This window comes from Chelmon rostratus, chromosome 15 (genome assembly GCF_017976325.1).
Source record: "Chelmon rostratus isolate fCheRos1 chromosome 15, fCheRos1.pri, whole genome shotgun sequence".
NCBI lineage: Eukaryota > Metazoa > Chordata > Actinopteri > Chaetodontiformes > Chaetodontidae > Chelmon > Chelmon rostratus.
In genome coordinates this window covers 18,285,009-18,309,504 of record NC_055672.1, presented here as the reverse complement: position 1 = coordinate 18,309,504, position 24,496 = coordinate 18,285,009, and the positions used below count along the sequence as shown (strand labels likewise).

The 24,496-nt window shown below is 44.3% G+C and overlaps 1 protein-coding gene across 5 annotated transcripts in view; it reads right to left on the bottom strand.

Moving 5' to 3' along the window:
- LOC121618263 (AT-rich interactive domain-containing protein 1B-like) overlaps positions 1–24,496 on the bottom strand; it is a 171,489-nt gene that overhangs the window by 27,845 nt on the left and 119,148 nt on the right. For all 5 annotated transcript variants that reach the window (XM_041953649.1, XM_041953650.1, XM_041953653.1 and 2 more), the window contains exons 6-8: positions 14,410–14,496; positions 11,185–11,364; positions 840–1,158 (exon numbers count right to left, since the gene is read on the bottom strand). In XM_041953649.1, the coding sequence (XP_041809583.1) occupies positions 840–1,158; positions 11,185–11,364; positions 14,410–14,496 (586 nt within the window). The remainder of the gene's footprint in view (positions 1–839; positions 1,159–11,184; positions 11,365–14,409; positions 14,497–24,496) is intronic.

The window sequence follows — 24,496 nt, the reverse complement described above, 5'->3', positions numbered from 1 at the left end:
TTACTGCCCACACAATCCCGCAACAGCCCTGGTCTCCAACACTACAAACACACATATATTCAAAGCTCCAACCCTGATGGAAAAATATATCCCTTAACTCATATACCGTTATAGCATCAAAGTGCTTTGTATTTGTGTTAAGGTGCTTGGTGTCACCTCTGTCTCTGGTGTTTTCACAGTTAAACCTGTGGTTTGCTTTTTCTTCTTTTATGTTTTGACAGTGCAGTATTCAACCCATACAGTCTTCTCACAAGCCAATATCTCTCTTCCTGCAACAAATGCCATTTGGTGTATAGTGCCAGCTATCAAAATGTCAGGCACTTTATGAGATGTGGGAAAATAGGGATAGTTCCGCAAATGGCTCATAGAAGCGTGGAACCCCTGAGAACGAACTCTTGCCTGCACGTCTGAAAAGACTCTTGGAAAAAAAAAGACAAACTCTGTGGCACAGAAACTCTCTGTGGTGCTTTTCAGCACACCTCCCCACAGACGATCCTGCAGAGAGAGTGATGTAAGATCGAGATGCTTGTTGGCCCCTAATTTTAGCATACCGCTATTTTTAGGTAAGTAAAATAGTCTCAGTCCCACAAAAGAGTTTGGGCCATTTATATATTGAAGTCTTCTTCCTTTTGTCAGGTTAATATAAGAACAATTATAGCATAGATGTAGCTGCAATCAATTAACATGATAATATACATGCACATTCTCACTACAATACTGTATATGCACACATTTAGGTGAGGAGCCACGCAAAGCAAAACAGAAAAATGTGTTCATCTCTAAAACTACTAGATTTCCTAATGAATTTAAGAGTTCCTGAGTTTCTCCTGTTCTCTTACCTGTTGTGTGTTGAGTTGGCGGATCCTGGCATGGCAGCAGCTGCTTCCTGGACCTTGCGGTTAGCACTACCCAAAGAAGGAGGGCCCATCCCGGGCCCAGCTGGCTGGGGCATGCTGGGGGAGCTGGGAGCCATGGGCGGGTACACCCTGTTCTGGCTGCCTGGGCCGTGGCTGCGTCCTACAGGTATGGGCTGGCCGGGCCCCTGGCCGTGCATGGGGCTGCTGGCGTTCATTCCCAGACTGTTGGTCATGCCGGGACCGGGGCCGCTGTAGCTCGTACTGCCAGTCCCAGCGTAGTTGGAGGGCCGAGGGTAGTTACCTGGAAGAAGACCGCACATGTGAATGACGCATGTCATTCAATGAATGTATTACACAATGTCACTCAAAATGTAAAACATGGGTTGTTGTCACTTCAGACATTTATTTCCCTTGAATTTGATGGATTGCTTACAAGAATGACACAAAATGGCTGCTGTGAAATAGTGCAGTCGCAGATGGGCGCTATGAATCACTTCATTTGAGAGAAACAGAGTGTTTATCAAGTGCTTGTCGGCTGATATCCTTATACCTGCAACAGTGACACATGCAACTATGACATCCATCAGGGGAATAATCCTGTGACAGATGAGGAATGAGAAATATAAAGTGCAAAGACGAATTCTGATTCATAACCTTTATAACCTCCAGTGGAGGCCAGAAAAATTAGGAGTGTGGTGACATTTTTCACAGCTGCAGGTTACCGGATGGCCCCAGGAACAATTGCCAAGCTTAAGGCTGACTTTGTGAAACACTTGAGAGAAGCTCTAATCTGCAGTAAATGCTTTGTTGGTGCCCTGGAGTGCCACACGGCCGCAATGCCAGAAGCTTTCCTCAGGCACACTTAAACCCCTCCATTTTGGTTGCAAAAGCTCAGCTAAACTCCAACACCAGCTGCAATAAAAGCTGAGAGAGAATCGCCATGCTGTCCAAGATAACATGTACATACATTAAGGAACACTAAAACACACCTACTGTACATGTAAGTGCAGTGCACTCCCACACACACACATGCACACACAGAGCACATCACGCTGTATTCTCTCTGCAAGCACTGGGCCTTTTCCACTGTGATGTTCCCTCCCTGGGACAAATCCCCCGCAAAATAGAAATGGAAAATGTGGCATCCTCCATTGTGAAGGGGGCTATTTATTTTGATTTGATTAAGGGTGCTTTAGTTGGGCCTCACTGCTTAATCCTCTGAGAATATGTCTGGAAAAGGGGATCAAGTCCCTTTAAAACCTGAAGGCTTTTCCGCACGCTCAAACGAGGGAAAGTTGAATGACAATATTCCACGCGGGGGGAAAAAAAACATCTCCGAAAATGGAAATGGCTTCGCAGTGTCCTCGAGCTGCTTCAGTGAAGACACTTTCCACATGACATAAGCCTGCAAGTCCGACAGAGGGGGAGAAGCAGCAGAGGGTGGGGGCGGAAAGAGAGGGAGACAGACAGACAAAAAGGTAGGGGGAACAAACCCCTGCCCCCCCCAACCCCCGAGATAGGATTTATATTGAATCAAAATAAAAGTCTTTCCCATAAAAGTCAGCAGCTCCGGTTGAATTTGTCCAGAAATTGTGATGAAATCTACTGTGGGAGATGGGAAAAGAAGAAGCGGATTATTTCTGGAGAGGCTTTGGTGAGTCGGTGAGCTGAGTACAGCTGACACCTGTCAAGGGTTTTGGGGCTATAATAGGGAAGCGTTCAGGAAGAAAGGATGTCTGCTAATGAACACAGGAGGATATGTATGGTGTACAGTATGTGTGTGTGTGTCCATCCGCTTGTCTGTGTGAATGCATATATAATGCTTCTGAGACCAGTGAAAGACACATTTCCATGTTTCTTCCACTCATAAGCGACTGTCTATGACGCTGTGGAAAATCCTGGGAACGGTGCCCTGCAGTTTCCTTCCTCTCAGCCCGGGTGGACGGTTTGCTGCAGATGAACAAGGCCGCAGTCAGCGACCTCTCTCAGCCCTCTTTGGACAGCTGTTGAGCCCCATGTCATGGCCGCCTGCCATACATTCTCAATAGCCTGGGCGGACACTTTGTGGTTCTTGGCCCTTGCGACAGACTGAGACTCCAGCACACCTCCCGGGGAGTTGTTTATATCACACAGTCCCATTTGGACAATCTGTATTTTTTTTTTTCCCATTTTGGTAGACGGGCCAAAAGTCCCAAAAGTGGGAGTGAGTGTCTAGAAGTTTCCATACAAATTTACTGGGGGTGCTCAGCCAAATCTAACTGACGAGGTTTGTGTTGAAAAAGTGTGTCATTGAGTCGACACGCTGCATCAAGAGAACGCGTCAGTCTTGATGTACTACCATTCAAAATGTTCTAGTTGTGGGCTATGTTTGCCTCAGCTGACAAAGGAAAGACAGAGTAGCTGTGGGACTGGGTTAATGCTAAGCTTTCCTATGAGAGCCTTGCTCCGTCCTGACAAGAATGATTCACTTCCTGAAGGATCGTGCTGTGCCAGAGTGCTTCTTCAAGGACAGATAGCGTACTAACCCACTTTTTAAATGACTGAGAACGCAACCCTGAAATTCTCGGTTTTCAGAAGAGTCATCCATGCTTTCTAAGGCTTTGGAAATGCCACTCAGATTACGTAAAAATCACAAAATACAGATAACTACAGAATACATGTATCATGTTTAACAAACAATTCCAACAAATAAAACAGCATAAATTGACAGAATCTATGGAATCCACATTGTATAATCAAAAATGGCCAATCGTTTGGATAGAAACCACTGCAGGACAAGTCAGTATTGTTAAGATGAGTTTCTCAATGTCCCTCATAACTTCTGTCTTTCAGTCAATGTCCATGTGGATGTGAAAACAACATTGCGTGCCTGCTCTTAGCCATGAAAGTGGCTTCATATAAGCTACTGTGAGGTGTAAGCAGTTGAAGGCTTTTTGGTGCAAACTTTAAAAAACACAATCAAAGCGCTCATAAATTCCACTTCCTGTTGCTCAAACACACCAGGACAATGACATTTGCAGTGTTAGCTTGAGCACATGCATTAACATATATGCACAGAAGTATGTCATCTGCTTCACCTGCTTTGCATGCTACTCATGCTACTCCGGCACCCAATCAAGGAGGGACAGGAGAAAAAGAGGACAAGGAGGATGTCATTTCTTATTTGTCCCGTCTCACGTCCTTGTGGCTGAGTCTTGATTTCCTGCCTGCTTCTCGGGCAGTTGGTGCCTTTGGGGAGTCTTGGTGGTATTTATAGCGCGATGGAGGGGAGGAGAAGGAGAAGGAGAGCTCATGGTACTCCGTTCACAATTACATGGAAATTCCCAGCATGGTCACGCATTCGGCGGACGCTATATCCTGCGCCGGGTTTAATCCCTGCAGTCCCGCGGGAGAGCTGGAGTGTGACCGAGCAGATTAACGTCTACTGCTTCCTCAGCAGACTGGACCGTCCAGCGCTAACAGCCGAGGCAGTCATTCTCCCAGCGACGGATGAGTATGGTGTGATGGTGCACCGACGCGCCCTCCGGATCTGTGAACTCCATCAATAAGGAGTGGAACGCAGATTACATGGCTGCGCGCCTGAGCTGCCAAGGACAGGAGCAGGGCAGACTGTCCATGTCCACATGTGGCTGAACACAAATAAAGGAAATGAATAACAGCACTTTTCTCTTTTACTTTTTTTTGGATGGATGACGGTTTTGGTTGGGGAGGTGGGCAAGAAGGAAATGTAGTGTGCTGACAAGAACAAGACACCGTGGTACTCATTTCGTTCCATCCTACCCGGGAGTAACATTCATCTATTTTTCCGTTCTGATGCAACTTATTGCGTCATTCAGTAGTAGTAGTATAATATTATTTCACTGAAAATCTCATTTTAACTGTTTCTAATGAAGTTTAATAGAATTTTTTAACAGAACACTTGCATAGATAAACAAATGGCTGATTACTTCACTTGCTTTATACAGCTTTAAGACTCAGTATTAGACTGCAGTATACATCTATGACCTGCTGGGATAGATCTTTTTTTTTCAGTGTCTCCTCTTGCCAGAGGCCTCCACATCCTCTCCCAGCCACCTCAGCACCTTCCCCGGCAGGGTGTCTGAGCCTAAGCAGGGCTCGGGTGCGCCTTGGGGCTGCCGAGCTCCACACACTGTCAATTTCCTCCGAAAAACTCCACTCCCTCCCCCAGGCGCTGGCTTTTTTGGCTGAATTACACAGCGGCTCCAGCAAGGCACCAAGGCTTAAAAGTGCTGTCTGAAGCATGGTCATTACCAGCGGAGTGCTTAACCCCACGAGGGGGGGAGGGCGGTGGTGGAGGGCGCAATGCAATGGGTGGGAGAGAGAGCGGAGCTGAGACAGACTCCAAATCTCTTTCCTGTAATGGCCTGATATCCTCCTCCCCCGTCTGTCTGTGTGTCCACTGTTCTCAACATGCTGGCTCTGTACCATGTCCAAATGCATGTCTTGAAAACAGCTGTTGGAGTCATTTGAGTCCTGAGGAGAGCCTGATATCAACACACACTACGAGATCAGTTTAACTTTGGATAAAGAGGGATTTCAAAGGGCAGCCATAAACATTCAGCAGCTTAAATATTTTTGGGGAAATACTGGGCAGTCCACTCACTTTAAGAGCTCTCATTTAGACAGTGAGAAAACAGCGACGGGGGGAGAGCGTTGGCAGGGTCTGACTTTACATCAGTCTGGAAGAAAAGTTTTGGTTACAGTCTAGGAAGCAGAAATATCTAATCAAAGATCTCTGGAATTATCTACTAAATATTTTAGCTGTGTTTGGAGAACGGCCACATCCTCCTGCAGTCTCATGTATCACCATAACTGTATGTTGGATGGAGCTCATGCGGCCGATCACACAAGCTGCACTGCTGTGTTTTTTCCCCCCTGATAAAAGAGTTACACAACACTTTGGTGAGCTGCAAACTGTTAGCGTTGCTGTGTGTGGCAAGCATGACTGCTAAAAATGTTTGTATCACACACACAAAACACAACTTATAGGCCCAAGTATTAGGTTCCCACAGCAGACAGACAGACAGACAGGCCAAGAAAAACAGAGTTCAGAAAAGAGGGAGTGTGTTTCTGTGTTGGCTAATGGCTGGCTAATTTGTTAGTGCGCTAGGGAGAGGGAAGGGAAGCAGATGGAGCTGTCATTAAGACCAATGACCAGCAGCTGTCTGCCCTGTTCACCCTATAGCCTTGGCTATCTCCTGGAGTTCATATGACCGCTTTCCAGCACTGAAGTTGTTAGGAGTAATGCTTTTATATTTCTGACTGACAAGTGTCCCTTCGTGCATTAATAATTTGTGCATGACCTCAGAAGGATGGAAATATGAGGAAAATCCTGCAGTTAGCAGTTTAAAGAGGCAATTTTACAGTTTTTTACATTAGGATAAGGGCATGCTCACAGAACACAGCATCAAACTAAAATGGAAAGAATTTCTGTGTGTATGTATGTCTGTCCTTCAATTTTCATGACTGTTCATAACTGTTCATCTGATCAACTTCACACTTGGCGGGTGCGTTGCTGTAGGCCCAAGGAATTGCAATGTCGAGTGTGAAGTATCCTTTGACCACGTCAGACCCAGAGCCATGTAGAGAGAGGGCTCTCTCAATGGTGCTCGTTATACCTAACGAGGCGTCAGCTAGAGTTTTAATGCTGACTTTTCTAAATTGCAATGATACAAATATTTCTTTTATTCACTGTTACACCTGGATGAAAAATTTTTTAGGGTTAGATTTCGATGGCAGGGTTTTTCTTTCGATGGGGTTGACAAAACATTAGAAACACATCTCAATATAACGCAAAGCAATGCAACAGCGACAAAAACTATAGCCTCCAAAATAACACCTGAATCAACACCCCTCAACACAATTTCAACAAAAACTGAACATTATATGAAAGTAGGGTCTATTGCAGGACTGTTGTATAATACATCATTAATTTGATCTGGGCGTGCCTAACTGGGAAATGTGCAGACGGCAGGTAGTAAAAGGGCGAATATCTGTGTGTGTCTTGTTCTTGAAAGTACTTTACTTTAAGATTCAAATGTAGCCACTCAAGATGCACCACTTCTTAGGTGCTCGCTGTCTGAACATATCCTCGGGTACTAATGCAGGACAGATGCAGGTCAGTTACAAGTATTTTCAGTTTGAATGAGAGTATACATATAGTGTGTGTATATATATATATATATATATATATATATATATATATATATATATATATATTTTTATATATAATATATACTGAATACTGTATGTGTGTGATGAGGAGACAGGAGGCCTGAGCTGTTCTTTCTGTTTCTGAAGGGAACATCTCTCCTGTCATCCCAGTGACATTTCACGCTCATCTGCCTCCAGAGCGTCTTCCAGGCTAGTCCGCCTCGCTGTCGCTCTCTGCTTACTTTATTTCTCTCTTTCTCTCTGCTTACTGGGCTGTCAGCCCAGCCAAAGTCACATTAAGAGATAAGAGTGGGTGGAGAAGGGAGACCAAATACCAAATGCATTAGGGCTATTAATCAACATTAACAAATGCGAGGGAGAGGCCGCAATTTTGGGAAAACACACGCACGGATGAGCGCATTTATCAAGGTGACACATTAAAACACACATTTACCAAAAAATACCATAATGTTTCGTCTGGTGGGTCGCCAAAGGCAGAAAACGAAGTACAACAGCAGATGTCAGCGTTTGTTGCACGGCTGGGAGTTGCACGTTGTAGAAAACAAGCAAGCGGAGATTGCTTAAATATAGAGAGCAATAATCTGAGATGAGTTTTTTTTCTCAAGTGTCAGTTGAAGGCTGGGATTGATGGCTGGTGTGACTGATTTACCAAATGCCTCATCAAACAGGCCTATATACTGCGATAAACTGAGCATCTCAGCTCCATAGCTGGAACACCTGCAGTGACAGCTTGACTTAGCAGAGCAGTTAGCTGCGCTTAAAATCTACCAGGTTAACTGGATATAGTCTGTTAGTCAGCTACACATGTAAAAATGTGGAGCAATGAGCTTTTACACTCTTGCAACACTTCGGTTTCAAATGTATGAAGCCTATGTTTGGATGCTGTGCTTCTTAAAAAAAACTCTTCCAGTACAGTTTCCCCCCCTTTTAAGTGAAATAAAATGTTAATCTGTTGTACATACAGGAAGAAAATATATATGAATGACTATACATGAGGCTGTGTGCTTTGAATACATGACAGGCCAAATAACAAGTAAGGTATTTTTGGTATTGGAGTTTGCATTAGGGACAATGTGAGACTGCTCATATTAGGATACAATATTCTGCTCCAAGTTTATAAAGGTTTCTAACATGTACTGGACAGAAATGTAACAAACACATGAAAAACATGTCTTTATTTTCTTCTGAAGACTTTAAAAACACTGGCCCCCTTTTCTGTGGGGCGAGCATTAAATCACTGAGCCTGACGACAGCATCAGACATCATCATTCAGCGGATAAACCTCACGATGTGTCAGTCTGGAGCTTCCTCATAATCTTATCATGAGGAGGGCCAAGAGGTCCATCCAGGGTTCATCCAAGTGTCTCATGAATATTCTGAGAGTCACACCTTCAGAAAGTGTGGTTTTTAATGCCTGCAGTGAGATCCACCACACAGGAAGAGAGACGACTGCATCTGTGTGAGTGTGTATGGGAGTTGTAGAGAGAGATACATAAAGTTGGAGATTGAAGCAGAGGATGGCTGCGTTTCAGAATGAGTCCTTTTGTATTCCTCATTAGCAAACTCCCTTTGAAACCAATGACACTGATGTCAAGGCCCAGTGTGACTGCGAAATGGGGGCCAACAGTCATCAAAAAAGACAAATGTGGCTTTCCCATCTGAGGCCAAACTCCATAACCCCTCTGAATGAATGATACACACCGTATTCATCACTCACATAAGACAAGTCAGAAAGAAGTTGTTCAACAAATCCGATGTCAGGTAAAAGTCAACACAGTAAGTCAACACAGGGTCTGTTTTCATAATTAGTAATTCATGGAAAAGTTTGAAAGGAGTCATAGGTTGTGGGAAATCAAATTCTCTCACTTAAGGTTTTCAATAGGCTTTCTTGAACCATGGCCTGAAAGTTACATCCTCTGTTTCTGACAAAGAATGACAAAGTTGCTTTATTTTTAGTTTGAATGAGCCTGGATCCAAGGACTCAATTTCTTATTAGAGCACCAAGATAATGACACGCCTGATAAAAGGAATACGCTAAAATTTTGGGTGAATGGACTTTTTGGTCCAATTACAAACCCAAATTCTGAGATCAGCCTTTGTGTCTTCAATAGATTATTTATTGGTTCATGTGCTCTAAGCAAACACTTCAGTCAGTAAACACAATACAGAGCGCTATCAAAAGTGACATGCCGCAACAGCTATTATTATTGAAGATACTGTGTGAAAAAGTGTTAAGGCCTGGTCACACCTCCATTACCTTTTTTTTAATATAAAAATTTATTCAATCCTCCTGTGTTAGAGTATCAGCTGCTCCACAAACAGGACTGGTTCGCAGGCGGTTAGGTAAGGGAGAAGGCCCAACGAGGATCAGGAATCAACAGACGACATGGAGGCCAGAACCTGCTTGCCTCCTGATCAATGTCTGATTATGGATACCCTGAAGGATATTATCCTGCTTACACCATGGTCATTGCCAAAGAAAAAAAAATCAAGACCAGGAATTAATATTTTCATGCGTTAACAGTTAACAGTTTCCCTGGAGGTATATACTAGAAGGATTGAATAATACTTGGAACAATCATTATAATCTCATAAAGTTATGAGGCAATGGCAACGCTGTTTACTACTCCAGTAAATAGGAAGAGCCTCAGAAACGACTTGGCAATGGGAGATATTTCTAATCCACTCTGCCCATAGAAGCCTAAACTCTCTCAATGATAGAATTACATCCCATACCCTAGACTTCATATTCCTTACACACATATTGCCATACACAGATATGCCAAACTAAGGATCTCTCTTAATCTCTTCCACCTAGACTCTGACAAATTAGAAATGATTTGAATTAGTCCTGATTTTTCCTCTGCAGGCAATCAGTTTGTTGGTCCATTTAACTCAAATTTCAAATTTACTGCTATGAATCTTGGTGTCATCTTTGATCAGCATATGACTTTTGACCAACATGTTTTCTTCAGAAATCAGATGCATGTTGTCTTCTACAGATCTTGAACTGTTCACGCCTTCATTTTCTCCCACCTTGATTATTGTAATTCCCTCTACATGTGTCCCAGTCAAGCTGCTCTAAAGCATTCTCACTTCAGTTCAGAACGCAGCTACACAGAAGCAGCTGACGGTCCCACATCACTCCTGTTCTTGCTTCCCTCCATTGGCGTCCTGTAAAATTCAAAATGAACTACAAGTTCCTGTTAAGTACTTGTGAGGCTCTACATTAATTTACCCCGTTCACATTTCTGATCTCCTAGTACTGTATTCCACTTCGTGACCCTCTGATCCTCTAATTTCGGCCTTTTATCCATCCCCTGCTCTGACTGCAAGACAAAAGGCCATCGCGCCACGTGTTAACTCTGTGTGCCATTGCTCCCCTTTCTTTTCAATTTCTCTTTGTTGAGCTGCATCCCAGTCATCAAAGTTGTCATTCAAAGAGGTTAAAACAAATGTTGAAGTCACTCATTGTTGTGATTACATGGTGGCTTGTGAACATGTTGCCACAAATTGTAAACGGAGGCTTTGACAACATCCCTGTTGCTATGGTTAATCATTTTAGATGCAGGCTTTGCATTAATTTAGACCGGTGAACAGACACTGATACTAGAACTACTTTGTAGGTGTCCCTTATCAGGTATTAATGGACACCCTGGAGCCAATCAGAATCCTGTATTCACCCAGACTGTGGTATAAGAGACAAGAGTCGATGGTACGATTACATCTTTAAGTAAGCTGAAAACTTATTTTGTCTTGTCCTATCTTGTTAGCAATTGGCAAGTTTACTAAGTGAAAGTTAACAAGCTTGTTAGCTCTGAGAGTTTTTCTTCCCCTCTTCAATAAAAATCTTCATTGAATAAAATGATGTATAATCTTGAGAACAAAATACTAAGGAGCAGGAAATGGCTCATTGAGACAACAGAAAGACGCTTGGGAAGCATTAGCATGTTCCTGGCTTGCTACCATGTTAGTGGTTAGCGCACCAGTCACATGACCTCCCCAAGCCTTGATAAATTGTGCAAATTTTCTTGAAACTTCTTTTAAGTGTAACTGGACAAGTGAAGACAAGTTCTAATGTGTGTTATAGCAATGTTTGTTAAAATGCCCGTTTAGACAAATAGGCTCCAACCTTGGTGTCCATACTGTGATCCTTGAGGTCCATAAGGGCCTGACGGGCCGCTCTGGGAGTATGGACCCATCCCAGGGTACAATGGGGCCCCAGGTGAAGGGTGGGGGGACATAGGAGGTCCGGATTGAGGAGAAGTGAACTGAGAGCCAGCCTGGTTCCTCTGCATGTTGGACATGAACCCTGAAACACACAAATAAATACACATAAAAAGCAATGTCAGCACTTAGCTTAAAAACACCACGCACAGAGCTCTTCAGTGGTGAATGTACCTGGTCAGTGTTGACTGAGAAACTCTGAGTGTGTGTGTGTGTGTGTGTGTGTGTGTGTGTGTGTGTCATTCTGTAATTCTGTTGCTCAACAGCTTGGGATGTGCATTTCATTTCCCCGTGTAAAGAGACCCTTCCTTTTGATGAAAGCACTAATCTTTTACCCAGGCTTTGGCTCCGGTTGCTTGTGGATGCACATCAGTGAGTAACACAGCTTTGAGTGGACATTAGACAAAGCATGGACGAAAAGGACAGGCTGACATGTAAAAGAACCCTGAGCGCAAATAAACACAGACACACAGAAAATGTAGTGAGCTTGGCAGTGGCTCTACCTGGCCCTAAAGACGCATGTATACCTGCAAAGGCTGAGTCAATGTGTGTGTGTGTGAGACTGTGTATAAAAGAATGGGTACAATTGAGTAAAAATGAGAAATCCAAACGTGCGCTCCAGTCTCCCCAGATTAAGCCAGTGATTTGACCATAGCTACTGTGTTTTTCTAAGCTGTTCTGTCAATAGACGTGTAAAAGCCTCTCAGGCCCAAACTCGCCTCCACCATTCAAATTGACATTTGGAGCGATCCTCGCTTGGGCTTCGCTCTTTCAAGCCGCCCCATTCGTTCTTAAAACTCACAGAAAGGTCTCACAATCCACCGCGAATGGGGAAAGGTCGCTGGATGGCCATTGAGGGAAAAAGAGATGGCGTGTGGGCGCGTATGTGTGTGCCTGTGTGTTAGCGGGGATTCAGTATCGCAGATTAGGTGAAAATGGATTGGGCAGGCTCGACTGTAAACTTTGATAGCTATCCGCTTTATTGAATGAGCGTGCACGGACTGACTCTTTGGTGAGTTTGGGATTTAGGGAAAGGACGGAATTGGAAAGTGCAAGTTGACACTTGTATAATTCCTTGTTTCTGCTAAGAGAGCGAGAGAAAATGTGGGGAGAGAGGAGGGAGATAAAAGTTTAAAAATGCTATGTGTGTATTCTCTATATGCTTGTGTGCACATGCGTGCATGTACATATTTGTGTTTCTGAGTGTGCGGGGGGAGATAACGGAGAAAGAGAGCAATAAACGCTCTGTGTGTGTGTGTTTTGGTGTGCGGGAAAGAGACGGAGGCCAAGGCAGGGGAGAGGAAGTGTGTGTGGGAGGGAAAGACAGTGCAACGGAGGGAAAGAGCGATTGGGGCCTGAAAGTGCTTAGGCTGCGAGTGCTGGGTTTAAGGAGCGAGGACATTATTGTAATGTTTTGCTTCCATTAGGGTAAGGGGATTCTGGAGAGGAGGAGAAAAAAATTACAGTGTGTAATATCGCACTTTAAATTGCCTGGAAAATGGATGAGGAGAGGAACATTGTGCAGACAGTGCTAAAAGCAAATAACACATTCAAGGATTTCTCTCTCACTGCTTCGTTCCCTCTCCACACACACACACACACGCACGCACGCACACGCACACACACACATAAACATTTCTCTCTTTCTGGCAAAATGAAGGAAGCTCTCAGCCGGACAACAACAACAACAACAACATGCAGCCGGCGAAGCACACGAGAGACAGTGAGGGGAAAAAAGGGACATTCAGCGGATTTATGGAAATGAGGAGTGGAGAGAAGCTCTTAGGGAGGCAGGCACTTGAGCAAAGTGGGGCCTGTGTGCTGGGGAGGAGGGTGTGGGGGGGTTTAATCCTAGCTAGGAAAACAGCGAAAACAACAGCCAGCCCTGTTAACCGGCACTGTGTTTTCCTGGACTGGGCTGGGGAGGGCTTGAGGTTTACAGGCATTAGAGAGCAGCATTAAATCTCCGGCTTGATTTCATCATGTTGGGAAATAACCTTTTACAGTCCTTCTCTCTCTCTCTCTGTCTTCATCCATCCACTCCCTCTGTCTCTCTCTGATCCTAACTGCTCTTCAGTGGGCGATAGAGAGGGAGCATCACAGTCATTCCATTAAGGTTACATCCTAGTCTTTCAGGTTTTTTACAATGTTGTGTGGATGCAGATTTCTTTTGTTTCATGAGCAATTCTGCTGTTTTTAGTAATACTTGAGAAGTGGCCGTAATTGCTGGAAACAATTTCCCGTTTGGCAGGCACATGTGGCCTGTGGGTTAGCAATCATGTTACAAGCATTTGGCAACAAGTTGTGGCCAAAAATGAAGTGGCTCTATCAAAAAAAAAAAAACATACACACTGACTTGAACAAAGTCCAGGATAAACTGACTGAATGTTTACTGTTACATATTTACCACACTGTGGTTTTCCCATGACCTAAATTGGCCAACTGCTAAATCCTGATGTCTGTGTGCGAGAGCACCTGCTCAGCCTAAACTACAACTACCATTTGATCCAGAATGTGCTTAAAAAGTTCGTTTTAAACACATAGTGGTGCTGTCAAGACTGTAGAGGACTATGAAAGGCTAAAGTGGGTGGTACAGTATACTTGCTGAAGGAACTCAGTTTGGAACAGCAGAAGAAAGAAGAACAAAGTCCTGCATTGAGCCAAACTGTCCATATTGTTTTCCATTTCTGTGCTACTGCTCCCTCAGAAAACCTTTCATTGCAACTTTTGTTGTTGATGTTCTCTAAGCCTTTCTAACACACCACTTCTGTTTTTCTTTTCTCGGGCCTCTACTCGTCATGCACCCCTCACTGGTGTGGAATGTCAAAAAAAAAAAAAAAGACTTTCTAAGTATGCAGCCTCTTTTAATCTCAGTGTGATGTGCAATCTGGATTGTTTTTATGGAAACTATTCATGTTGCACACATACAGAGACAACAGGGTATAAATTGGGTTTTCTAAGGACGTGTGCTGGCCACGAAGTTTCACTAAAGTCAAAAAACATGTCAAAGCACACACATCATTCCACTTTACAAAACATTAACCTCTGTATACTCCTGGCAGACTTACAACTTTAACGATTCTCCTGCCAGGCAAAGACCAAATGCTGTCTGACACTCATCCACACATACCTCTCTCCTGAGCCATAGGCGAGCGGGTGATTGGCGGGTGGGCTCCATCAGGTCCATTCCCAGAGTTCTGTGGGGCCATAGTGGAGCCTGCAGAACAGAATAAAGTCAGGACATTCAGACATCCACTTCACTGCACTGACTTGACACATTTCATTGTCACAATGGTTAAACGCAGTCTTTGGAACAAAAGCTGTCATGAATTGAAATCATTTCTTTGAATGATAGTGAGGTCAATAGAAATACATTTATATTTGTTTCATCTTCATCTGCCTTCCTTGAAAATTGAAGGAAAATACAGGAACTGTTGCTACAATAAAGCACTGAAGGACCACTTTTGTCTTCCTTTCAATGGCACAGAAGTCACCCGGTTCAAAAAGTTTTCTGCCATTTCACTGCTGAAAGAAAAACAACGAGGAGTCAGTTTTAAGCTGAAGGTTGGATTTTGATTGCAGCTGCCCTGGATTTGTTTCTTTAACGTCAAGCGAAGGGGTTACAGGGTTTGATGGCAAATTCAGCCTTTATTGACACAGCAAGAGCTCTGCACAATCACTATACATGAAGTTGTTTGTGGTTCACTATTAGCTAAACGACAAATGCACTTCCAGAGGACATATGAAGTCATTGGACCCTGTGCCACTTTCTCGTGTAAGCATTAAAACCAGAGCGATCCCCTATAGAAAACCAGAGCCATTTGACGTTCATTGATTAGGTGGTTGTGCAGGTCTTGGGCTGCGCCTGTTCCATTGAAATCCAATAGTGAGTTGAGAGTCTGATTAGGACAATGGCAGACAGAGACTATGGTGGATTGATTTGGCCTAGAGGAAGGAGAGAGATGGCAAATTAACCTTTTATCTTTTGATTCAGACCTGAGACAATGAGGAGAGGGAAGGACAAGGGGAAAAGTGCTTTGGTTTGTCAAACTGCACTGGTTGGATTTTGCTGTGGATGAAGAGACGCTGTTCAACTGTACATGTTCAGCACATATTTTTACCATTATGGTATAAGATTTGACTTGCATCTATAGAAATAGGATTATGTTCCAGAAGTAAACGTTTACTCAGGGTGATACATTATGAGGTACAGGAGTTCTGTATTAACACAATTTTGCTGCTACAGTGTTCTTAAAACTCACAGTGAATATAAATGCCTGATTATAAAGGAAACACTTCACATTATTCAATCACACAGTAGAAAGTGTGCTGTTTCGAGGAGTGTGTGAGTGCATGTGTGTGTGTGTGTGTGTGTCTGATGTGTCTGTCCACGGTACATAGCAGTAATACATGACTGGAGGTGGCACACTCTCCACATAAACAAACCCAATTAAGTCAACATAATTGCTTTGCATAAAACTGCATGAACAACATTTCCATGCACCCAGCCACCGACAAAAACACACACGAGCACGCACACACACACGTGCACACACACACATACGCTTGTACACACAGATGTAAAAGTAATTGGACAAACAAGTGCAAATAAACACTGAAACACACAAAGAAACACGCATAAGCGCACAAAGGCACTTAGGATATGTGCTGAAATATTCACATACACACACACATGCACTAATACAGACCCCCTGCCTCACACATGAACAGATCCAGCGGCGTTGCTTCAAAAGGGAATATTTGATTAGTTACTCTGTCACCATGTGGTGGGAGTGAAGGGGAAATGTCAGTGTGCGAACGTTAAAGAAACTATTAACTCTAGCTACAAGCTTGTATGTGCGCTGGTGAAAGAAGCACTCCTTTACTTCAGTAAAAGTAGCATTTCCAAAAAATGTTGAAAGTTAAAATACTCCAGTACAAGTAACAAAAGTAAAACTACTCAAGCAGTAGCAAGAAACTGGGATAAAGCTTTTGTACTCATTAATTACCGTGTGTGTGTGTGTGTGTGTGTGTGTATGTGTTTGTGTTTGTGTGTGTGTGTGTGTGTGTGTGTGTGTCAGTGTGTGTTGGGGGTTTAGTCTATGTGATGATCATCAAAATCTGCAAAGTAACTAGTAACTATGCTGCAAGTGTCAAAGCACATAGTAACAAAAGTAGTGCGGCAGATGTCTTAAGTAGTTAGTAAGAATGGAAATACTAATACTGCAGTAGAAGTACCTTCAATTATATTGGACTGAGTACTGCACAGTAATAAAGTACTTACATACTTTACACCACTGGTATGTATGTCTCTGTGCAAATAAAATGTTTTCCTCCAATCTGCACTCTCGTGTACATCCTTGTTCCTGCATCAGTGTGTGTATGAAAACTTGAATGTTCTGTTTATGGAGTATCTGTTTAAATGTCTAAGTGGAGGAGCCTAAAGGCTCTTGTGGAGGGTCATGCCCACTTATTGCCAGAGGGACAGATTTAGCCGCGGCACGGGATTAGACGGGTGGATCTGTAGTTAGGATGAAACACGCTCGCAGGAGTTTACTGAACCCTTAAACTCTGGAAGTCGACCCCACAATAAAGGCCCGCCTTTGTGTGTGTGTGTGTTTGTGTGTGTGCAGGGATGCATGCCAGGCACCAGCGTCGCTGTCAGACTCTGTTTGTTTGGATGGCAGCGTGGTGGTGGCAGCAGCTTGAACTGTATGCGTGTGTGTGCCACTGTGAGGGTACAAATAGGGAACAGTGCCCTCCATGCTCCACTACTCTCTCTACATTCCCATGTAAATTGTCACCAGAGATGAGATTAATGCAAGGACGAGTGTGCGCTTGTACGTGTGTGAGAGAGAGAGACGGGGACAAAGAGAGAGACTTAAAGAATGACAGGACACAGAGACCCTCGTTGAGAAAGAGGAAACTGAGAAACAGATGAGAGAGAAGTGGTAGTAAAGTTGAGTCTGACAAGGCCTCACCCCTCCTTCTCTCCTTCTCTGCAACGAATGTGTGAAGCTCCGAACACTTCGTAATTATTTCACTAGCAATTACTGTCCAAACAAAATCTCTTCTCACATTTTCTCACTTCCTCCCTTGCTTTCCCCTCTCCTCTCCTCTCCTCTCCTCTCCTCTCCTCTCCTCACTATCATTTTTAACAAGGTGCCATTAAATAATTACGTCCAAATAAAACAAACAGGCTCCACAGTGAGTCCTGGCACGTTTAATCCGTACCATTAATAATTCATTCCCTGAATCTTTGACGTGCAGTTCCTCTCCATGTGCTGCTGAGAGAGAGAGAGAGAGAGGCAGGGGGGGGTGGGCGGGTGGTAAATGTCAGCAGGAGCTGACTGTGTATCTTTCCCTGTCCACAGAAAAAAGGCTGTGTTTGCTAGCTATGAATGAAAATGTAAAACAAATAAATGGGGAGGAAATGCTTCCACCATCCAGGGCATCTTCTTCTTACTCATGTCAGTGAGTCTGTGAGGTTTAATATTTGTGCTGATCCATTTGTGAGCTTGTCTGGCTGTAACTATGTACAATATATAACTTTCGGTGTAACTGTCTGTGTACATGTGTGCCAGTATACATGCATATCCTCAGGCTATATGTGTCTCAGTGATTACCTTCTACTGAGCGTGTTTACATATTTGTAATCAGTCTTCCATCTTTATTCCAGTTTTCCTGCTGTCTAGTCTTTAACCGTGCATGTTTTCATGCTCGTGTGCTTGAATGTGTCTTTGTTGCCATCAGTGCTTTCTAACACAATTAGCACGTGGTAATGGTAGGGCATGGTAATATCTTGCTGTCCCCCAGCCTGCATCTTTATCCGTTGTCTTCAATTAACACCTCCACAAGCGCCTAGCCGAGCACACACATGTAAACATACACAGATATACAAAAATGAAAATGAGTGCATGATAAAATCCCTGCCAATCACAGCCATACATATTCAGTTTTCACGGGAACAGTGGCTAAGTATTATTTTAATTACTTTTAATCAAAATGTACTTTCTTACTGGATGTTTTTATTGTGAAAGAATTCAGTGCCTGTATAATCTGTGACTTCTGGTGGCAGATCTTGAAGCATGACTCATTCATGTGCAAATGTTTATCTTTAACACTGACCTATCAGAGAACATCAGGCTTTATAGATGATCGGATCTGATGATTTGATGGTGTTAATGGGAGTTTTAGAAAGACGGGACCTGCTGCATGGAGACCAAGAGCAAACAGGAAGCTATCTAGAATGAGGATGCTCTTCTGGAATACCGCTGAAGAGTCAAATAAGAGCAATTTCCTCTTTGTAAAAAGGCACGAGCACAGCCATTTTCTTCTCTTCCCTCACGATACAAGGCAACAGGGCCAAAAGTAATGGGAGTTCATTGCGGTTTTGGAGATAATGCTCCTCACTAAAAACCCAATACACATTTTAAATTTCTTCTCCGCAAGGACTGTCGAGGCAACCCTGAGTCTCCTTTGAAGAGAGGGAGTGTGGTCTTTGAAGCTTTTTTTCATCAGGGTTTCAAACGCAAATGCTGGGGAAGTTCAAAGCCGAGGGAGAGTACTTGTGGCCATATTTCTGTTTTGTTTCAGGGCCCTGGTAATATTAAGCTTAGAAGCAACTGTGTGTGTGTGATGCCAATGAAGAAAAGTCAGCCTGAGTCAATGAAAAGACTTATTAATTGCAGATGAAAGGAAGGTGCGGGTGTGCATTAGTAGACATGACGGTACATGCTTGCAAGGGTGTGCAGATATACTACGTATACACCGAGACACAGCGATGCCTCTGCTTGCCTACGTGTACACACACACACACGCTCCCTAACTGTTTCTCACAAACACAGACCCCCTGGAGCAGCGGGGGCCATTTTTGCTAAAGTGAGGTAACAGCGGTGAGCACTAATAGACCGGTCTAGAATACAGAGAAAGGGCTGCTTCAGCACCATCTCTTAATTCAACCCTTAGGCTGTAAACGCGCACACACCTGCACCACCCAACAAACAAACACACACACACACACACACACACATGCGCACACACACTAAGGTAATATCCCCTACTTGCTGTGTCTTTAGGGGAAAGAGGCAGATAAACAGCGGGCTCCAATAATGGTGGTTTAGATCTCAATGGGTGCGAGTCAATGCCTCTCCAAGCCGGGGGCTAATGCCAGTTAACTCTCCCTGTAGGGGACGAGCGCAGGCCTGCAGTGGCTCGCAAAACAAGCGCTCTCCCAAGATCCTCATTACTTCCAATGCTGAGTAGAAACTGTAAGTAAAGCAAAACTGCAGCTTAAGCTAAAAAACAGCGAGCGGGTTGTGGGGGAGAGAGAGAGCGATAGAGTGAGAGAAAGCAAGAAAATAGGTGTTGGGGAGGGAAAATAATTGCACACTGTTAGGGTTCGGTTAGGGTTTTCCAGTCGGACGGAGTTAGAATGGGATTTCTCTTAAACGGCTAACGCAGCAAGCCAGCGCCATTTCTTATTTTATTTTTTTCCCTGTTTTGGCCGACGGTGTGCTTTGTGAATATAATGTCTGCGGGGAGGGCATTTTGCTGTTTCACTTCGAACGCAAGCAGCCATCAGAAGGAGGAGAGACAGAGGCATGTGGGAGCGGGGGGGGGTAGACGGGTAGATGTGGGTAGCGGGGGTTGATGTGTGGATGGGGATGGAGACGGAAATAAAAAGGAGGACAGAAGTGGAGAAAGAGAGCTGGAGGAGAGATGTGGAGAAATGAGAGGGAGGAACAGAGGCAGAAATGTGGATGGAAAATTCAGCCTTGTTCCTCGGTGGGAGGCCTGTACCGCAGCGACGCTCTGAGCGAAGAAAGCAGCGGAGACAAACAGAGATGGGGAGGAAAGGGTGGGGACGAGGGAACGCGAGACACAAGAGGGAACATAAGAGAAAGCGAGCACGATAAAAATAATGAGAGAAAGAGAGAGGGACAGGGACAGCCAGAGGCAGTGTTCCCACCACGCAGCCTCTCAGGGAGTGGTGTGACTAGAAAACTTGCCCGGCTCCACACACTCCACGCTGCAAAACACACTCGCATAAAAACTCCCCCCACACCCCCACAAACTGCTTTCTTGTAATAACTTGCACCACGAACAGAGGGAAAATATAAGTTTTGGTTGAACGTCCCTCCAGCGTCTTTTCTGGTCTGATATTTTACAGCTTGCAAATGAGTTTTTTCTCTTTCGTCTGGGAAGTGGTTCGCTGACATCGCTCTTAAAAATGGCCACTTTCATGCATGCAATCCTGATCTGAGGTCATCACTCCGGTTCCTTCCAGGCATCCGTGTCTGACCTTTGACCTCAGCATGGAAAATGACCAGCACAGCTGCAAAATACTTTTTTCTATCTGTGGTTCTCATTACCATAATTAGAGATAGAAACATATTTTCTGAAATGTTAAACTGAAAGCAAACCACAGGCTACGCTGGGGGATGATGTAAAGGACAAGAGCGGATGTAAAGCGGGTTGGAGGAGATTCATCGGGACGGACCCTTAAGCTAACCAACTGGACAGGCCTGGCCTTCTCACCCTCTCTATCTCCCACCCTCTATCTATCCCTCCTTCCCCTCTTCCTCCTCCACTCGCCCTGACCTCTCTGTCCTTTCTAGGCCCTGGAAGCACTTGAAGCGGAGTACCGATACACTGCTTAAACTCTGCTGAGCACTCGCCCGCGAGCTCCAATCACCCCTTTAAAAGAAAATAAAATCTTGGAGGGGTGAGGAGAGGTGGAAGAGTGAGGAGAGGAGAGAGGCAGAGGAGGGGGGAGAGGGTAGGCAGGCACTATTAACTGGACCTCGGAGGAGAGGAGAGAGAAAAACAGAAGAGGGAGAGATGAGCATTTGTGATTTTCTGCAGCAGGCAGTGTGAGCTGGGCCATGGAGGAGTGTGGATGTGCTCTGTGTCAATTAGCAGCTGTGCAATGTGGAAAAGTGTTGCAGTTTGACCCTCAAAATGAGGCAGACGTGCAAACGCGAACGTGTAAACACAGGCACGCACAGAGGGATGAAAATACCACCAGACAGAGACCAGATCTGAAAATGGGCATAAATACAGACAGCTCCAATATAGTTTAGTTTGTCTCGTTACGGCGAGTCAAACGCAAACACACAAATCACCATGGTGACAGTTACACAAGGTTACTACTTATGTTTAAGTGGTAGAAAGGTTAGTTGTCTTGACAAAATAGAGCTGTATGAGAGAAAATTGTTTAGATAATACTGCTCCTTTAATGAAAACAGCAACAGTCTTTACAAGCTTTGAATGGCAAAACATCCACCCAGTGTCTCTGTACAATAATCTATATGCATATTTTCAGCATATACACTAAATGTACAGATCAGTAACAGATGAAAAGAAGAACCTGAATAAATAGAGAGTAGAGAAACAAATGCAAATGCTACTATAGAGAAAACAGAGACAACAGGTAGCTAAGGCCTCTGTAAGTACAAGACCTCAACCTAACTGAACTCCTGTAGGTGATTATGGAGCACCAGCCTTCTTCCTGGAGTTCTACTTTTAGATCACAAAAGAGTCGGAGGAGCAGTACGTTTTCTTGCTGTATATGTGGTTGACACTGAAATTTCTTGTGGGATTTTACCTCGCGCGGCAGCAGACATGTGCATCTCACTGCCTGATCAGCTCTATCCTATCAGCAACAGTGATCCGAGCTGGTGACAGCTGAGTTTCTGGGCTCTGTTTGTGTGAAGTTGGATTTGGTATGTATCAGGTTCCGTCTGGTAATGGATATGTCGTTGACTCATTTTTGGGGACAGCCATACTAAGGCTGACAGGAAGTGACGCCATACTGACAGGTTGTCAACCTGCCGACAACTTGTCAAATCAGCCCATGCGCACACTCAAACCACAGCAAACACCATGTTGTCTGAAATCTAGAAACATCCAGGAAAAGGCAGCGCTTTTAGAAAGCCAAACACAAATCAGCATGTTTGATGGAGTCTGAGCCTGTTGCAACTGCCAAGTTCACTAACTTAGAAACAGAAGGCTGAACTTTCTTCAGGACCTTGTGCTCTGCACTTTGACTGGAGGACTTCACCTCTCTCTCCAGCAGATCGTAGTCAGTGATGGAAGCTCCAATGCCGGCGGTCCCATTCAGCCCCACATCCATCCGGATGAGAGACGAATGTCTGCTCGCCTCGTCCCCGGTGTCTCATGGAAGGAGAAAAATATTCTGAGGACGCTCTGAATTGCTTCAGAGACACTGGGAGGAAGGAGGTGTGTGTGTGAGACTCTGTTTGTGTGCGTGTGTGTGCGTGTGCATACGAGGTGGAGGAAGAGGAGGGGGAGGTTGGCGGTTGAGCAATGTGATTTCTGCTCGACTGTCACAAATCTAGCGCAACAGGAAAATCAATTTGGCCCTGTGTGTGCCTTTTTGGCTCCGGGAGAGAATCCAAATAGCAAGGCGAGGCCCGGATAATGTTACAGTGTATTGGATTTGCTTCATGGGGAGACGGAGAGAGAGAGAGAGAGAGAGAGAAAGAGAGAGGGGGGGAGAGGAGGGAGACAGAAGAGGAGAAGTGAGCAGACGAAGGAATCACAGGCGTGCTGCGGAGCTCTGACAAGATAGATTTGTGCAAGTGTACGGGTGTATGATAGGCTGGCAATCTGTCAGTCTCCCCCTCTCTCACCACCTCTGTCTGGCTCTCTGTCTCTCGCTCTCAGACACACACACACACACACACACACACACATATATACAGACAACACTGTCACTCGTCCAAGAAAGCAAGCATATATAGGTGATTTATATGTGTGACCATATATGTTTCACATGAAACCTGCTGTTATGCACTGTGCGCTTTGCCTGCCTTCTGTATAATTTTTTGATGTCTGTGTGTGTGTGTGCGTACGTGTGTGTGTGAATGCGGCTGCGTGTGTGTTTGACAGCCAGGTGAAAGGATGACATGATGAAATTGCTCTCCTCTGACCGCTGTCAAGGGTAACGTGTGTCCCGTGAGTGCTCAGCCATGTGACATGTTGCATCACTCCAGCGAGTGAAGCTGACCGGTGACAGACTAACACAAATACAAACACACACACACACACATGCATATACGAAATTACTGGTTTTACAAAGCTTGGCATGACAATCCTTTGCTTTCAGTCATTTCTTATCGCCCACACTCAAGTTTTTGTTTTAATTTAAAGGAAAAATTCATACTAACACAAATTTTTGTGGATAAAACTGGCAAAGACATCATATGGTGACAACAGCCATAACGGACTTTAATAGGGGAAAAAATTACCTAAAAAAACAACCTAAAACATCCACATAAACAACAGATTTTGGTGTCAGCTGAGGAGCAGAATCAATTATAGAAGAGCCTGCAATTCCAATTTCTCCACTGACAGTAGGCGTAATGAACCACAATGTAAAGCTGCCAAGTTATGTTGTGTTTTGACTTTTTCTTGACTGGTGCTCAAACTACGGCAGATAAGAAACTGTATTTTTTCCACACTAATTAATTAGCCTATTAATGTCTGTTCTTTATTATTGTTTATTTAGTTTATTTAGAGGACACTGCTGTTCACACGAGTAGTTTGAATAATGAATGATGTTATTTTATGGCCGCAGAAGTAACAGAGCTGGGAGTACTGAAGATACAAACCTCAGAAAACAACACACACACACAGTGTTGCTTGCTAGCTCTCTTGTTCCCTCCTCTCCTCACTGACTTGTACCAAACTAAAACGACAACATTAACCAAAGTGTCCTAACTTGTGATGAAGTGTTAGAAAGCGGAGCGTTAGTAATCAGATGTGTGCTAACCACATTAGTTCTCCTGTGTCTCTCTTAGGCTGGCTGCTCCTTGATCTAATTCAAACTGATTGTAGTACAGCCGCTAAAACATGCCAGATGTTACTCACTGCTCCACGCTTTATCACCATTTATTTGGCACGGGGAATATCTCAAAATATTTTCTTATTAATCACGTCCCAGCGATCGGTTTCGCTTCTCGTCTTTGCCGCCTCATTCCGGATTCTCGTCATGATTCTTGGCACGAGAGCTTGGAAAAACCACTGTCCCAGTTTTTCATTAGCGTCAATCACCCTGGTAAGCGGCTGCGGGGAGGGGAGGAGGAGGAGGAGGAGGTGGCGTCGGGATCTCACTCAAGACATTTTGCCCCGCCTCGTCAGAGTGACTGACAGGTCTGACACATGCCGACGCTCTGGTCGGCCACGCAGTC